An 18,237-nucleotide genomic window follows, 5' to 3' on the forward strand; every position below is an offset into this window, starting at 1 on the left:
TATTCTACTGAGCCATCTCCCCAGCCCAGCTATTTATATTTTTAAAACTGGAAGCTTAGTTGGATTTGGTGGTGGTATCGCTAGAAAACCTGCCCAGGGAAGGCAAGGGAGCATGCCTCTAGCTGCTACACCTCCCTCCTGAGCATCGCGTTGGAGCCTAGGAGGTCTGGATGTCCGATGTCTGATGCGGCAGATCACCGGCACCAGTGCAAGACAACTGGGAGGCACCAGGGGTGCTTGGTCACTTGACTGTGTCAATGTGAGAAATTCAGCAGTTTAGCTAAGTTGACTCAACCAATCCACACGCTAGGGGCTGCGTGTGTCCTCCGGATGCGGACTTGCACGGAGCACTGCACTGAGCTCCAGACCTGGGGCGGCTGACCGTACCAAGCCCCCCTTGCAGTTTCTTTTTTTATTATTATTATTTATTTATTTTAACATTTTTTAACATTTAGAGTGTGTGTGTGTGTGTGTGTGTGTGTGGCCAGCTCAGCCCACCAGGGGGCAGGGCTGGCTGGCATGTGGTGCTGGGGGATCGAACCGTGGTCCCTTTGCTTTTGTTAAGCTTGTTCTAAGTAGGTGCTTTAGACCACTGAGCCATCTCACCAGCCCTGGTTTTGCTTTTTGAGACAAGGTCTTGTTATGTTATTCAGACTGGCCTTGGACTCACTCACTCATACACTTACGTAGCTCAGTCTGGCCTCCAATTCCTTGCAATCCTCTTGCCTTAGCCTCTTGAGTGCTGGGATTCTAGGCATGCACCACCATACCTGGCTATATCCACACCCTTCTGGTGATGGATCTTATCCTTGAACTACTAGGGTAGGCAGTAACAGTCTTTAAAAATTTTGTTGTGAATTGTAACACATTTGGGAAAATGTGTAAGACATGAAATAGTGGGCCTGAGGCTCTGAGGATTGGAGCCTGCCCAGAGTTTTGTCTTGGGTTGAACGCTGTCTAGGCATGTGCTCTATTTCATCTATAAGAGCAATCATGGGGGCCGGGGGGATGGTTCAGTGGATTAAGCGCTTCCCTGACAAGCGCAAGGGCCTGAGTTCAATCCCCAGTTCCGCCAAAAAAAAGAAAAAGAAAAATTGTTTTGGACTGGTGAGATGGCTCAGTGGTCTAAAGCACCTACTTAGAACAAGTTTAGCAAAGCACAGGGACCGCGGTTCAATCCCCCAGCACCACATGCCAGCCAGCCCCACCCCCTGGTGGGCTGAGCTGGCCCCCCACACACAAATAAATAATTTTTTTAAAAAAGAGCAATCATTTGAGCCGAGCGTGGTGACACCTTCCCAGCATTCAGGAGGCTGAGGCAGGAGGACTGCAATCAGTTGAAGTCTAGCCTGGAATACCTAGTGAGACTATCTCAAGAAAATAAAGCAAGCAAGCAAATAAAAAAAAGAGAGAAAGACAGACAGACAAAACAAGAGTGATCTGTTGAAGCAGTGTAAGGCTCTCTGTAGTATTTATTACTTGGGTCATTGGCTTTAGATTCCACAGACAAGAACTATATGGTATGAAAGAAATCCAAAGTTCTTTTTTTTCCCCTTTGGTACTGGGAGTCGGATTCAGGACCTTTAGCTTGCCCGACAGGCACCATGTCGCTGAGCTATCCTGGCCCCCCAAGGTTCTTGACTACCTCTTTGGATCCTTTGTATCCTGTCACAGAGAAAAGATAAGTTGCCTAGAAGAGCAAAGCTTGTTTCAAAGTGAATAAAAGCAGATAGGGTTCTAGAACCCTTGCTTTGTGATATAGACCTGAAAAATTTAGTGCTGTTTTTGGTCAAACTGGGCACATACCCTTCTGCCAGAGTAAACAGGAAGATAGTATTTTCCTGCACGCTAGCTGCGTGGCTTCAGAGAGGAGCTGATCCTGCTGGCTAATTACTCTGGAAAAAACAGCTAATTAGCAATTATGTCAATGAAAATTCTCTCCTTTTCTGGCATGGCAGATGCGCCTTGGGATCCTCATGGAGCACACCAGCCAGTGCTTCTCGGTGCGAAGAAAGTGTTTATTAGTATTTAAGGGGACATTTGGTGGTTAGTCTGCTGACTGGCCTTTTGGAGGAAGTCTGTCTGAACTGAAAACTCCAGAAATGGTAAGCTCTTTTAGAGTAGATAGAGACCTTTAGTACCTGCAGTCCCTTAATCTTCCAGCCTGCAGTTATCTGGTTAACCACTGCCAGGCATAAAAGATCAGGTAGGGGCCGGGGAGCTAGCTCAGTAGAATGAGCGCTTGCCTGGGAAGTGCAAGGGCCTGAGTTCAATCCCTGGTACCACCAAAAAAAAAAAAGAAAGAAAAAAAGAAAGAAAGAAAGAAAGAAAGAAAGAACAGGTGATGATTCCACCTATATAAAAGATCTAGGAAGTACGCAGAGGCAAAAAGTCAACCCACCAGGGACTGGGACGAAAGGGGAGAGTTGTTATTTGACCAGTACAACCACTATACACGAAAAAATGGTTAAAGATGGTGAATTTTGTGTTCTATGTGTTTTACCACAATTTTAAATAACCTAAGGAACTTACTCCTACATAGTTAACTTACACAGTTATGGAGGCTGAAGTTCAAAATGAAGAGGGTAGCAGGTTAGTTTCTTATTGGCGGCTATGCAGAGACTGTTCCATGCCTCTGCCCTAGTTTTGGAAGGAACAACAGTCTTTGGAGCTGTATGGACTGTAGATGCATCATTCCATATTCTGTTTTCATCCTTGATTGATTGGCTGGCTGACTGGCTGGCTGGCCTTTAGCTTGTGGTGGCAGTCCTACTGCCTCAGCCTCCCAAATGCTGGGGTTACAGGCACATGCTACCATGCCCAGCTCTGCATCCATCTTTATATGACATGCTCCTCTCTATGTCCAAATTGTTTACTTCTTGTGTGTGTATGTGGTGGGGGTCTTGCTATGTATGCTAGGCTGGCCTTGAACTCCTGCTTCAGCTTCCCAAAGTGCTGGGGTTACAGGTGCTTCCTACTATGCTGGGTTTCCAATTTACCTCTTATAAATATACCAGTTATGTTGAAGAAGCCCTTCTCCTGTATGACCTCAATCTTAATTACATCTGCAAAGACTCTACTTCCTAATAAGGGTACATTCACAGGTTCCAGCCCCATATACTTTTTTTTTTTTTTTCAGAACCAGGGATTGAACTCGGGTCCTTTCGCTTGCCAGGCAAGTGCTTATTCCACTGAGCCATCTCCCCGGCCCCCCCATATAATTTTTTGGGGGCAGAACTGGGGATTGAACTCTGGCCCTTGCACTTGTCAGGCAAACGCTTATTCTCCTTAGCTATCTCCCCAGTCCTTAGGGAGCCCTCTTGAACCTCCTACTATGCATTGCTGTGGACAAATATATAAAGTAAATACATAGAATCAGAAGGGCATTGACAACCTTAGAAGGACCAGCACTTACATAGGAACAGACTGGGAAGGATTGGTTGGAGGCAGGGACAAATCTAGGAAACTGGTTTGTGCTGCTGGGCCCAAGGGGAAAAGAAAACTTCAGGAGGGAGGTGGTGGTCTGTGGTTTTATTTTTTATTTTTTTATTTTTTGGCGGAACCGGGGATTGAACTCAGGCCCTTGCACTTGCCAGGGAAGCGCTTATTCTACTGAGCCATCTCACTAGCCCCCGGTCTGTGGTTTTAAACAGGACTGAAAGGTCAAGAAAAGACCAAAACATTCCAGTGGATTTGCCAATATGGTATTGTTTGTGCCCTTTATGAGAACAGTCACCTTAGGCAGGTGTGTAAGAAGCCCAGTTTTATGTATCTTCAAACCTAGAGGCAGCAGTCTGTATGTATAGGCAAAGCAATCTTTCATAGTTTTTTGTTTGTTTCTTTCACCCACCACCTGGATGTACTTACTAGCATTTTACTATATTAGTTTTATTTATTTATTTATTTATTTATTATTTATTTATTTATGTTTGTATTTTAGGGAAGGGTCTAAGGGTGTTCAGGGTCTCACTACTAGATTGGACTCATAGTGATCCACCTGTTTACAGCCTGCACCACCACGCCCAGTCTCAGTTGTCTTCTCAGTGTGCCCCGGGGGGTGCGGCGGGTACAGCAGGCCCAGGGATTGAACCCTGGGTCCTTTAATCCGCTGAGCTATTTGCCTGGCCCTACTAGTTCTATCACATAGCTATTTCTTCTGGTGCTAGGGATTGAATCCAAGGCCTCATACATGCTAGGCAAGTGCTCAGTCTGCACATACCCATTCTTTTCATTTTTTGATTTTGTTTTTGGTGTTTTAAAATAAGATCTAGCTGTGTAGCCCAGGCTTCCCTCAAATTACTGACCTTCTTGTCTCAGCCTCCCAAATGCTGGGATTACAGAGACATGTGCCACCATCCCCAGCCTTCCACGAGCCATATCTGTTCTTAACACGTATCTGTGTCAGTTCACCAGATTTTGGGGGAATACACTGCAAAGTAAATCAGACATCAGGAAAATTATTAATTAGATTTCAATATAGACACTCCATTTTATTTATTTACTTTTTGGCGGAACCAGGGATTGAACTCAGGCCCTTGCGCTTGCCAGGGAAGCGTTTAATCTACTGAGCCATCTCCCCGGCCCCTTAGACACTCCATTTAATGATCAGATATGATCCTGATACCGGGTTGCTAAATGAATTAGTTGCTAAATGGGAAACTCTATATAGTATGTACATTATAATATCCAGAAAAAAAGAAATGGTTGAGGGAAATTACAGCCTGATGACTTTGCTTTTATTTGCATAACTTACATGCATAACAGAATGTAAAACTATAGTGCTGTCTAGTACAATCAGCAAAAATTACAGTACTGTAAAAACAAGTGTAGTGGGGCCAGGGAGATGGCTCAGTGGAATAAGTGCTTCCCTGGCAAGCGCAAGGGTCTGAGTTCAATCCCCGGTGCTGAAAAAAAAAAAAAAAAAAACCCAGCTAGCAAAGCAAAGCCATAATGTTTTAGGGGCCGGGGAGATGGCTCTGTGGAATAAGTACTTCCTTGGCAAGCGCAAGGGCCTGAGTTCAATCCCCGGTTCTGCAAAAAGTGCGATCCTGTCACAAAAACACAAAAAACTAACAAAAAAAAAAAAAAAAAAAAAAAAAAAACCCAAAAAAAACAAGTGTAGTGTACAAAAAGAAGACACTGAGGCTCTATAAACAAGATGTACAGAACAATGCATAAAAAAAGATGAATTGTAAGTCCAAACAGCATACCTTGGTTTGAACAGTTGTGTATCAAGAAATATAGTATCTGTGTTTAAGGTTTTTTTTTTTTTTTTGGTTTGCATAGAAGAAACACAAATCTTACGTATACATTGGAGGAGTTTAGACAAATGCCTGTACCTGAGTACTCCAAGCCCCTAACAAAGTATAGAATGCTGTTACCACCCCAGAAAATACCTCATGTCCCTGCCCAGGCATCTCCTACTTTTCTCTCCATAGGCACCCACTGTTGTGATGTTTTCCACCACAAATTTGTTTTGCCTGTTTTAGAACTTCATGCTTGTGAAACTAATTACTTCTATTCTTTTATGCCTGCCTTCTTTTGCTTAGCATAACTTTAAGATTTATATGTGTACAAATTTCATTCATATCTTCATCCCTGTGATTGGTTCTTATTACTGAGTAGTAGTCCTTTGTATGTTTTTATGAGAACACCATGGTTTGTTGGTTTTTTTTTGTCTTTTTGAGACAGGGTCTCACTATGTAGTTCACACTACCCTTGAGCTCGCTTTGTAGCCCAGGCTGGCCTTGAGCTCACAATGATCCTCCTGTATCAGCCTCCTAAGCACTGGATGTAGAGGCATACGCCACCATCTCTGGCTCATTATGGATGTTTTTTCCAATCATAGATTTATTAATCCAGCTTGGACTTGATTTTTTCTCCAGCTTTCTTACAGTTTTTGGCTCTAATGAATACATTTATCTGTCTTTTTTTTTTTTTTTTTTTGAGGCAGGGTCTCACCATATATTTCAGCCTGGCCTTGATTTGCAATAACCTGTCTGCCTCAGCCTCCTGAGTATTGGGATTATATATGTGTGCCACCATGCTTAGGCATAAAGCAGTATTTTTAAAAAAATGTTTATTTTGGATAGGGGAAGGTTCTTTCAGATAGAGGAAGGTTTTTTTTTTTTTTTTTTTTTTTTTAATGTATTTAGTACAAGGTCTACAGGGTCTACAGGTCCCCGCTACCCAGATTGGACTTGTAGTTGTTATGGGTCAATCAGAATAGGAACCAGATCAGCCAGATTGGAATTTGGAAAGCCATTTATTATTGAGTTCAGCCCCCGCCCCCCCCACGCAGGAGAGGACCAATAGGCAGCTAGCCCAGGAAGCCGGGGGCTTTTAAAACATGAAACCACATTTGTTTGGTAAACAAATTCATTGACACAAAACAATGCTTTCAGAGTCATTGTGACCACTACCCAAACTAAATTTCCTGGGGCTTTGTTTTAGTTTCTGGTTATCTTGCACCTGGAGTAAGTACCTGCAGGCAATCTTGCATAGCCCAGGGTTATAAGAAGTTAAATCCCATTTAGTTTCCTTTTGAGGTCCACTATTTACTAAACAACTTAGAACAGTGGTGAGTATACATTTTTAAACAACAGAAAACACAAGATTTATATTTATAATCTAAAATGTGAGTTGACCCATTACAGTAGTGATCCTTCTGTTTTCAGCCTCCCAAGTGATGGGCTTACAGGCATGTGCTGCCATGCCCAGTCTCAGCAGCTATCTCAGTGCCCTGGGTGTGGGGCTGGCACAGCATACCGGGGATGCTGATCAAATCCCGGCTGCTACACTCTGCCAAAGCAGGCAGTTTAGTCCGCTGAGCTATCTAGCTGGCCCTTAATTTTTATTTTTATTGAGAATCAAAAGATGTATCAGTTGTGTCCAATGTACCCAAATGTACCTTTACAGGAGGCTGGACACAGATATATGTTAGGATAAGGGAGCTGGATCAGGATAGAGGAACTGAGTTCTGTGGGAAGGACAGCGATAATCCCACCCTCACTACTAAGACTAGTGGGGGCAGGCCCCTCCAGCCCCATAGAGGCCCAGTGTCTGGTGGCCAGGTTAGAAAACAAAGCAGTTCGCCTGTATTGCATGTGATAAAGTTTCATTGGGTCAGGATCTTTGCAACCAAAGTTTCTACCCCCTCACATTCTAGAAGAACATCATATGGAATGCGAGTCTCTTTATTTGCTCTAATGAGCTCTGCTAGATCTTGTTAATGTCTTTCACCTGCTGATTTGTAAACATTGCATCTTTAGCCAGACTTAGCTCTTTGGGGCTTAGGTATGCTGTAGTAGAGCTTACTGGCTTCTCCAGGTAGAAAAGCTTATCATTTGAGGTTGGAAGTTCCTCTGAAAACGAAAGATTTTTGGTGCCAGCTTGAAAGGGTGGTGGGTAGGATGGGATTGTTGAGAGGCTGGATGGCTGTGGTTGAGGACGATGTTTGTGTCTGGGCAACAGAAAGAGCTCTAGAGCAGAAAGAGAAAGACACAGAGAGAGGAAATGCTTGCATGCTTGTGTATGTGGTTGCTGGGCGTTGAACACAGTACCAGCTGCGTGTTAGGCAAGCCTCCTCTACTCGTGAGCTGTACTCCTCCTGCCTGAAAGCAGAGATTATTTTAAATGGTCGCCTGGGCTAGGCACCTTGTGTCTAAGACCTCTAGGTGGGGTTAGTACCCAAGCAGTAAAGATTAATGAAAGCGTGCTTTGCAGAGCATAGGACTTGTAGCCCAAGTTTGATCATTGGGTTCCCTTCCTCCAAGAACTGTTTGTGAACAATGTTTTTATGTCCTTTAACACATTCACAACGGGGCCATAATTTCCATGTTTCAGTGTTGGGTGGCTTGGATTTGAACTCAGTCATTCCCACCGGCTTGAATCACTGGTGGTACATGCATGACTGTTCTGTCAGGCAGCTTGTGCTGCTTCTCAAGGGATCTTGATTACAATAATGTAAAAAAAGGCCTTGGTTTAGCAAAGGAGATGTCATGCGGACTGAGTTCCAGGGTCCTCTGCCTCGGGGATCACAGCACATTCCTCCTTCCTTTCTCCCAAAGGGGGCTCCACATTGCTGTGATAGCGCAGGGATTTCAGAACTCTTGTCACCTCCTCCCTCCTTTCCCTTCCCATAGGAGACTTCTGTGCCTTCTCCTCCGCCCTTGCCCCTAGTTTGACTTCCTAGCTGACTGAGGCTGACCAGATGGTCACAGTTGTAAACCTGTCACCTTTAAGTAACTGTCTTTGTTTAGCTCATCCTTTTCCTGCCTTAAAATGTATAAAACTTCCTGTAACACTGTCCCTGGCACTAAGATTTTGGGGTCTGAGCTCCTCTGAGCCTGGCTAGCCAGTGAAGGACCTGGCTTTCTCCACCTCTTCAGGTGCCCACTTGGTTCTTTGTGTTGCCTGAAGATTTCTGTTACCCTGTTTTCTTTTTCTTTTTCTTTTTCTTTCTTTTCTTTTTTTTTTTTTTTTTTTGCGGAACCAGGGATTGAACTCAGGGCCTTGTGTTTACCAAGCAAGCGCTTATTCTACTGAGCCATCTCCCTGGCCCCTGTTACCCTGTTTTCTGTAACATCATGCTGTATTGCAGTTCCCTATGGAAAACACTAAAATGGTATAAAACATTGTAAGGTAGTTGATTTGTGGTACAGCAGTTGTAAATGCATATTAATTATATACAACAGCATGGGGGTATTTCCATATTAAATTTGGAGAATTATTAATTATTCATGAGTAGAAATTAGTTTAATGAAATAAATTTGTTGATTGTTGTAACACTTTTTTTTTTGAGACAGGCTGACCTTGCACTTACTCTGTAGCCCAGGCTGGCATCGAACTTTCGGCAATGCTTCTGCCTCAAGAGATTAGACCTGGCTGGGGAGATGGCTCAGTAGGATAAGCGCTTGACTGGCAAACGCAAGGATCTGAGTTCAATCCCCGGTTCCGCCAAAAAAACAAAACAAAAAAAAGAGATTAGACCTGTTTGTACAACTAGTGGTACAAGATGCCCAAAAGAACAGTTATCCATGTACCACTGGTGGATCAAGGTGGCAAGGATATATAAAAACAATCCTTAATGGAGAAACTATGTTCTAGGCAAGGAATTTGCAGTACAATCTTTAAAATACGAAGATGTTTGCCACAGAATTAAAAAACTGACATCTTCCCCTACCCCATAGTCTGCCAGTGTTTCTCTCCTTGTTCTGTTTGAGAAGTGTGGTTCTTTCCCTTGAACCAGTTACTCCTCCCTCAGTGTCTTAGCTCCCAAGCAGGCCCTGTCACATCCAGAACTGGGAAGCAACTTTGGAAAAAAGTATTTCAGCCCAGTAAGTTCTTCAGATCACTTCAGGGATCCTATGTGTTAGGGGTGAATATATGACATTAATAGTAAAAAAAAAAAAGACATAGTTTTCTTCCAGGATCTGGAAAATGGAAGTAATTAGGGCTGGTGAGATGGCTCAGTGGTCTAAAGCACCTACTTAGAACAAGCTAAGCTAAGCAAAGCACAGGGACCGCGGTTCAATCCCCCAGCACCACATGCCAGCCAGCCCCGCCCCCTGGTGGGCTGAGCTGGCCACACACACACACAAATAAATAAATAAATATTTAAAAAAAAAAAAAAGAAAATGGAAGTAATTAGAGGGGAACTGCATTATAAAAAGCAAATAGAGGGGCTGGGGAGACGGCTCAGTGGAATAAGCGCTTCCCTGGCAAGCACAAGGGCCTGAGTTCAATCCCTGGTTCCGCCAAAAAAAAAAAAAAAAAAAGCAAATAGCCCACCATCCATAGTAGTGTTGTAAAAAACTAATTTTATCCCCCTTCGTTTCTTTTTTTTTAAAACATTTATTTATTTATTGTGTGTGAGTGTGTGTGTGTGTGTGTGTGGCCAGCTCAGCCCACCAGGGGGCGGGTCTGGCTGGCATGTGGTGCTGGGGGATTGAACCGCGGTCCCTGTGCTTTGCCAAGCTTGTTCCAAGTAGGTGCTTTAGACCACTGAGCCATCTCACCAGCCCCTCCGTTTCTATTATAGAGAAAGAATACCTACCATCCTAGGTAGGTGCACTGAGGAGAACAAATAGAGTAGGAGAACTGACTTGCAGTCTTAGACCTTCTAATTAGGGTGGTCCGAACACTGGGAAGGCAGCTTAGCCGACTGCAGGAGTTTGGCCCAGCCAGAAAACACTGGTGTCCAGGGGATGCTCTGCCTTCCAATTTGTGCTTCGGGCAGAAGATTGAGAGTTCCAGATGGTAGATAGAACCCAGCAAAGGAATCAGGCTGATGGTAAGAAGTCTAGGCAGACTTGCCATTTAAAAGGTTGGTATATGACAAGTAGAGACTCTGACCCAGAGCTAGGGCTCAGGGACAGGATTTTCATCTTTAGGGAAGAGTTCAAAACCCACGCTTCACAGGGGCTCAGGATGCTGAGTCGCAAGGGCCAGTTCGGAAACATGGAAATCCTGTAGTCCAACAGTAACGAGTGGCACACTTTCTCCTTGGAGCCTCTGGAGCATAGGTCAAGGAAGCAGTTTGCTAGATGAAGCACTCTGGGTGGTGGAACCATGCTAAGCAGGAGTGGGAGAATAAAGACTGGGGTTCCAGGTCTGGCACTTAGGCAGAGGAGCCCAGCACCCTCCACAGTCAGTAGGAGAGACTGTGGCTTCGTTCTAAAGGCTGCCAGAAAGGGCAGGGAGGGAGGCAGCTGCCCTGCCGGCAGAAGGCAGAGTTTTGGAGCCAGCAGGATCTTGTTTTTGCTCTGGTCATCTGCGCATTCAGTTGCCTTTTGGCAGGTGTTGCTTGGAAGACCTGATCCCTGTCCTTCTTTGCAAGAAGGTCATAGCTACATACATACGCAGGCAGGTCTGTAGATAAATTTTTCCTTTACTAATACATTTTTTATTTGGGGACTTTTTGTGGGGTACCGGGAATCTAATTCAGGACCTCATACTTGCCAGACAGGTGCTGTGCTACTGAGCTAAATCCCTGGCTCCTATTTTGGAATATTTTTAGATGTACAAAGAATTGCAAAAACAGTACAGTTCCCAGTTTCCGCTATTGTTAGCATCTCCCCTTAGCATGGTACATTAATTACAATTAATGAATCAGGACCGATATATTACCATTAACTTAGAGCCATGCTTTATTCAGATTTCTTTAGTTTTTATCTAACAACTCTTTTCTATTGCAGCATCCCATGTAGCATACCATGTTGTAGTTCTTCATCTAACCTGTTTTTGCTTGTGATAGTTTCTTAGACTTTTCCTTGTTTTTGATGACCTTAATGGTTATGAAGAGGGCTAGTCACATATTTTATAGAATGTTCCTCAACTGAGATTTGACAGATGGCTTTCTCATGATTAGACTGAGATTTTGGTTTTGGAGAGTACTTGTCTCATTGCAAAGATGAAATACACAATGCCCAAAGTTAAAGGGGTAAAGGTTTATCTAGCTCATAGTTTGTAGAGGTTTCAGTCCCTAATTGGCTGGCTGTAAGGCCAGGTGGCATCACGGAGGAGAAGTAGTTTGTGGTGGGCAGAAGCAACAAGGGATGACCACAGCTCTTTCTACTCCTTATATTTTCTGCAGCCTACTTAGGGCAAGTGGCACTTACATCTTTAAGCCTAGTGCCCTTGATCCTAGCATTGTACCATGAGTCAGTTCTAGCATCACATACTCTAGATCCAGCAACCTCTGAAAATGCCCCACCTCTGACCACATGGGGCTTTAGGGGGACATTTAGACACAGGCCATAACATAAGGCCATGTGCTATCATTGTGACTTAACCACTGTTAATGTTGACCTGCGTCAGCTGGCTGAGGTACTGTTTGCCAGGTTTCTTCACTGTCAAGTTCCTTTTCCTCACAACTGAACCTTTCCACACTGTACTCTTTGTTAGGATGTCACTGTGTGCAGCCCACATGTACAAAATAGCACATATGTGCTCAACTGTTTGTTCTTTGAGACACGGTTTCGCAATGTAGCCCATGCTGGCCTTCAATTCACAACAATCCACCTGCCTCAGCTTCCTAAGTGCTGGGTATTCCACCACACTCAGCAATATATGCCTCACCTTTGTGAGGTGGAGTAGTTCTTTTTTTTTTTGGCAGAACCGGGGATTGAACTCAGGCCCATGGGTTTGCCAGGGAAGCGCTTATTCTACTGAGCCATCTCCCTGGCCCGGGCAGAGTAGTTCTATAAACCTATGTATTTACTGTATTATTATGGGCTCATGAATATTTTTATACTTTTGACTTACTTTTAGTACCACTTATTGCTGAAATAGGTCTAGATTTTAAGCAGTGGAAGTTCATTTAATTTGCTCCCATGTGCCTGTAACTATACCCATCATTATAAATTTAGTATTTCTTTTTAGTATTTCCTTTCCTTGCATTATAAGATACTGTAGGCTTATCTTACATGGTGTTTCCTGCCACTGTCCTAGAATCAGCCTTTTTCCCAACGAGCCCTGGATCCTTTTATTGGAGAATGATATGAGAAGCCAAAATCTGGGTGCTGAGATTTCTCTGGCTACTGGGGCATCATTGCATTTAGATCCATTCAGATGACAGCAAGGAAACAGGTGTCCATGCTAATTCATGCATATATAAGTGTTTATAAATACATGTATAATCTGTATCTATATTAAGCTAAGCATTGGTTTGTAATGGTATCTCCAGCTCTGATCTGTTACTTTGTGGATTAAATTCACCTTGCCTATTTGTAAACCCCTCTTCTAACCAGCCTTGGTGGTGTATACCTGTAGTCCCAGCCAGTACTTGGGAGGTTAAAGCAGTAGGATGGAAAGTTCAGGCCTAGCTTGGGCAGTTTAGCAACAATTTTGTTTTCCTTTTTTTTTTTTTTTGGGTGGAACCGGGGATTGAACTCAGGTCCTTGTGCTTGCCAGGCAAGCACTTATTCTACTGAGCCATCTCCCCGGCCCCTGTTTTATTTTTTGAGCCAGGGTCTTCCTACATAGTCCCAGACTATCTTTAAAGTCACTATGTAGCCCAGGTCGCCCTCAAACTCAAGAGCTCCTCCTCAACCTTTTATATTGCTAGTATTAGCAGCCTGTGCCACTGTACCTGACTATTTGCTTGTCTACGTGATGGAAGCTTCTGCTGCTGTCACTGCTGCTTTTCCTCCTTTTCATTCTTTTTCAGTCCTGTGGATGGAACCAAGGGTCTTACACATGCTAGGCAAGTGCTTTACTACTGAACCACACCCTAAACTGTCACTGGTTTTTTTTTTTTTTTTTTTTGCAGACCAGGGATTGAACTCAGGCCCTTGCCCTTGCCAGGCAAGCGCTTATTCTACTGAGCCATCTCCCTGGCCCTGTCACTGGTTTTAAAGACAAAGTCTCACTATGTAACCCAAGCTGGCCTTGAACTCACAGTGATCCTCCGACCTGTGTGTCACCATGCCCAGCTCATTGTGGTTTAATTTGACACTTCCTTTTTTCTTTTTTCTGTGGTACCGGGGATTGAACTCAGGAACCTGTGCTTGCCAGGTAAGTGCTTATTCTACTAAGCTATCTCCTCGGCCCTTGACACTTCCTTAATGGCTGAGTGATGTTGGTGATTTTTTCATGTACTTATATACCATCTATATTTTCTCTTGAGTGAAATTTCTGAGCATGTCTTATTATTATATTTTGTATTTTAGGGAAGGGTGTACAGGGTGTTCAGGGTCTCACTACTAAATCAGACTCATAGTGATGTCTGTTTACAGCCTCCCAAGAGCTGGGATTACAGGCATGTGCCACCACGCCCAGTCTCAATTGCCATCTCAGTGTGCCCCGGGGGTGGGGCTGGCACTGCAGGCCCAGGATCAAACCCCCGGCCCTGCACCTGCTTGCAGGTGCTTTAATCTGTTGAGCTATTTGGTCAGCCCTTCTTGTGTGCATGTCTCTTCCCTATCTCCTAACTACATTGTATGGTTTTTCTATTAAGTTTGGAGAATTCTTTACATATTATGGCTTTCTTTGGATGTTAAAAGTCCAGCTACAGTTTACTGGATTCTAAAGCTTTCTTAGTGTTAAATGTATTACCTTTTGATGTTGTGTGTTAATTTTTTTTAACCTTTTTTGTAGATACATGAAAGAAGCTAAAGAAGCAACTAAGAATGGATATCTGGAGGAAGCACTTAAGCTTTTCAATTTGGCAAAGGACATTTTTCCCACTGAAAAGCTGATGAGTAGAATCCAGAAACTGCAGGAAGCTTTGGAGGAGTTGAAACATGAAGACGATGATGAATTCACAGATGTGTGCAACTCTGGTCTGCTGATTTATCGAGAATTACATAACCAACTGTTCGAGCACCAGAAGGAAGGTGTGGCTTTCCTCTATAGTCTATACCGAGATAGAAAAAAAGGAGGTATCTTGGCAGATGACATGGGATTGGGGAAGACTATTCAGATCATTGCTTTCCTTTCTGGTATGTTTGATTCTTCACTTGTGAATCATGTGCTGTTAATAATGCCTACCAATCTCATCAGCATGTGGATAAAAGAATTTGCCAAGTGGACCCCAGGAATGAGAGTCAAAACCTTTCACGGTCCTAGCAAGAACGAACGTACTAGAAACCTCTACCGGGTTCAGCAAAGGAAAGGTGTTGTAATCACTACATACCAAATGCTAATCAACAATTGGCAGCAGCTTTCCAGCTTTAATGGCGAAGCATTTGTGTGGGACTATGTCATCCTTGATGAAGCTCATAAGATCAAGAGTTCGTCTACTAAGTCTGCACTGTGTGCACGTGCTGTCCCTGCACATAATCGCCTCCTCCTCACAGGGACCCCAATCCAGAATAATTTACAAGAACTATGGTCCCTATTTGATTTTGCTTGCCAGGGATCCCTGCTAGGAACATTAAGAACTTTTAAAATGGAGTATGAAAATCCTATTGTTAGAGCAAGAGAGAAGGATGCTACTCCAGAGGAAAAAGCCTTGGGACTTAAGATATCTGAAAACTTAATGGAAATCATAAAACCCTATTTTCTCAGGAGAACTAAAGAAGTAGTACAGAGGAAAAAGTCAAGCATCCTGGAGGTCAGACCCACTGAAGAGAATTCAGGTGGTGATGCCATCTGCGAAATGCCTTCTCTTTCTAGGAAAAATGATTTAATCATTTGGGTACGTCTTGTACCTTTACAAGAAGAAATATACAGGAAATTTGTGTCTTTAGATCACATCAAGGAGTTGTTACTGGAGACACGCTCACCTTTGGCTGAGTTAGGAGTCTTAAAGAAGCTGTGCGACCATCCTAGGCTGCTGTCTACACGTGCTTGTCATTTGCTGCAGTTAAGGACTGCTAAGATCTCTGCTCAAGATGGAAATGAGGATCATTCCTCAGATATGGATGACATTTCTCATGTAACTGATGATCTGTTGATGAAAGAATCTGGAAAGATGATGTTCTTAATGGACCTGCTGAAGAGACTGCGAGATGAAGGGCATCAAACACTGGTATTCTCTCAATCAAGACAAATTCTAAACATCATTGAACGCCTCCTAAGGAATAAGCATTTTAAGACATTGCGAATTGATGGCACAGTTACTCATCTTTTGGAGCGAGAAAAAAGGATTAACTTATTCCAGCACAATAAAGATTACTCTGTTTTTCTGCTTACCACTCAAGTGGGTGGTGTTGGCTTAACATTAACTGCAGCAACTAGAGTGGTCATTTTTGACCCTAGCTGGAACCCTGCAAGTGATGCTCAAGCTGTGGATAGAGTTTACCGAATTGGACAAAAAGAAAATGTTGTGGTTTATAGGCTAATCACTTGTGGGACTGTAGAAGAAAAAATATACAGAAGACAGGTTTTCAAGGGCTCATTAATCAGACAAACTACTGGTGATAAGAAGAACCCATTCCGCTATTTCAATAAACAAGAGTTAAGAGAGCTCTTTACTATTGAGGATTTCCAGAACTCTGCCACCCAGCTGCAGCTTCAGTCTCTGCATGCTGCTCAGAGGAGATCTGATAAGACCCTAGATGAACACATTACTTACCTATACTCTCTGGGAATAGCTGGAATTTCAGACCATGATTTGATATACACACATGATCTGTCTGTTAAGGAAGAGCTTGATGTGATAGAAGAATCTCAGTATATTCAACAAAGAGTTCAGAAAGCTCAATTCCTTGTTGAATTCGAGTCTCAAAATACAATGGAAAAACAAAGAACTGGAAATGAGGGTGTCTGGCCAACAACATCTCTGTTTTATTCTCAAACAAAAAAGAAATGCCCTGAATTGAAGAAACCCCAACCTCAGCTTTCATCTCTTACAACTAATCCTACCCAGGAAGAAGCTGTCAGTTTTCAAGTGGCAAGTATACATATTGAAGATCAGGAGTGCCCCAGTGTAAATATGCATAGGACCACACTACAAGATAGCGTGCACTTGTGTGGAAGCACAGTTCATACTGATTCTGTAGCCACTTTATCCAAGGAGTTTGGGAGTATAGAAGAAATTTGGGCTGCCTCATTACTGGAAACCACAAAAAGCTTTGCAGTTGAAAACGAATCGCTGCAAAAGTCATTACAAGAAGAGCCTGAGCAAGGGGCTGATCTTGCATTACGTGTAGATGCACAGGATGATGAGATTTTATATCACAGCAATTCCATAACAGATGAAAATAAAAATGTAAAATTAAATATATCTGTTATTGAAATAGCTGATGAATCAGCAGCAGCCGATAGTGTACTGCAGGGTGCCCAAGCCAATGAAGCCAAGTCAGAAGGGGAACCTGTAGCATCTTCACCTCAATATGCATGTGACTTCAATCTTTGCTTGGAAGACTATGCAGACAATACACGAGATCTCTCCACTCAGTCTTTGGAGTGTGTTAAAAAAGAAAATGGCTTGTGTGGCTCCACAGCTAATTCTAGGGCAGAGTCCGTGCACAGCGAAGCATGTCTCAGTTTGGATTTTTCTAAAAAAGACAATGACCCAGAGGAAGCGGTAGTTAGTATTAAAAGCAGAAGCAAAGCTAGAAGGATTATTTCAGATGATGAAGATGAGGATGCTTCTTTTAAAGGTCCTTTACATGCAAGTCCATTCAATACATCTCTCTTTCAGTTCTCATCAGAGAAACAATTTGATGCTTCTACTCCCAAAGATGACAATTTACCTGGAAGATTCTTTTCACCTAAAATACCTGCTAGTGTAAATCAGTCCATAAAACCTAGGAGATCTCTAGCTTCTAGAAGGTCTCTGATTAATGTGGTTTTAGACCATGTGGAAGATATGGAGGAGAGACTTGATGGCAGTGAAGCAGAGGGTTCTAAAGGTGATCTGGAGGAAGGAGCAGAAGAAAGCAGTGACAGTGCCTCAGAGAAAACAGAAGATGCTTCTGGAGAAAGGCTGTCTTCAGAAAATAAGTCTGTTGAGCTAACTGTGTCTGAGCCACTAGGCTCTGGCCTACAGTCCTCTCCTGGCATGCCTGACCCTTTGTCTGCTGGCCCCATGGTTGATTCTCCGCAGGATAAGACAACAGAGGCTGAAAATGACTATGAGACTCTCATAACTCGAGGAAAAGAACTGAAAGAATGTGGAGAAATACAGGAGGCCTTGAAATGCCTAGTTAAGGCGCTTGACATAAAAAGTTCTGATCCTGAAGTCATGCTTATGACTTTGAGCTTGTACAAGCAACTTAGCAACACTTAAAAATGTTGTAATCTATACGTTGTGGTTTTACAAGGATTTTGTTCATATTTTTGAGATAGAGTCCACCAGAAACTTACAAACCTCTTGATTTTGTCTCCTGAGTGCTGGTATTACATGTGCACCATGCCCATCTGTTCATTGAATTTTTCTTTTTCTTTCTTTCTGGTGATATCAGCGATCAAACTCAGTGCCTTCCACTGAGCTATCTTCCCAGCCGTGTATTTTCTTTTTGGACATAGGATCTCACTATGCAGTTTGGGCTGGCCTTGTGCTCACTTTTGTAGCCCCCAGGCTGGTCTTGAACTCACAGAGATCCTCCTATCTCAACCTCCCAAGTGCTGGGATTACAGGTGTGTGCCACCAGGCCTGGTTTCATTGCATTTGTAAAGTGGCCTGAATATGAGTCCATTTTGTTTCCTTAATTGTGTTCTTTGGCCCCATGAAGCATTTGTACTTAAGAAAAATCTTTTCCAGTTCTGCCTCTGCCTTCTAGCTGTTTCCCCTCCCCCAGTATATGGTTTTCTGAGCATCAGAGTAATAGTTCTTCTCTTGCATAT

At 43.2% G+C, this 18,237-nt stretch overlaps 1 protein-coding gene across 1 annotated transcript in view; it reads left to right on the top strand.

Annotated features, from left to right (window-relative positions):
* Ercc6l (ERCC excision repair 6 like, spindle assembly checkpoint helicase) overlaps nucleotides 1-17,767 on the top strand; it is a 39,897-nt gene extending 22,130 nt beyond the window's left edge. The window contains exon 2 of the mRNA XM_023707107.1: nucleotides 14,101-17,767. Within this exon, the coding sequence (XP_023562875.1) occupies nucleotides 14,105-17,680 (3,576 nt within the window). The 5' untranslated portion in view covers nucleotides 14,101-14,104 and the 3' untranslated portion in view covers nucleotides 17,681-17,767. The remainder of the gene's footprint in view (nucleotides 1-14,100) is intronic.
* Nucleotides 17,768-18,237: the final 470 nt, after the last annotated feature.

This window comes from Octodon degus, unplaced genomic scaffold, assembly GCF_000260255.1.
Source record: "Octodon degus isolate 3935 unplaced genomic scaffold, OctDeg1.0 scaffold00280, whole genome shotgun sequence".
In the NCBI taxonomy this organism is placed as follows: domain Eukaryota; kingdom Metazoa; phylum Chordata; class Mammalia; order Rodentia; family Octodontidae; genus Octodon; species Octodon degus.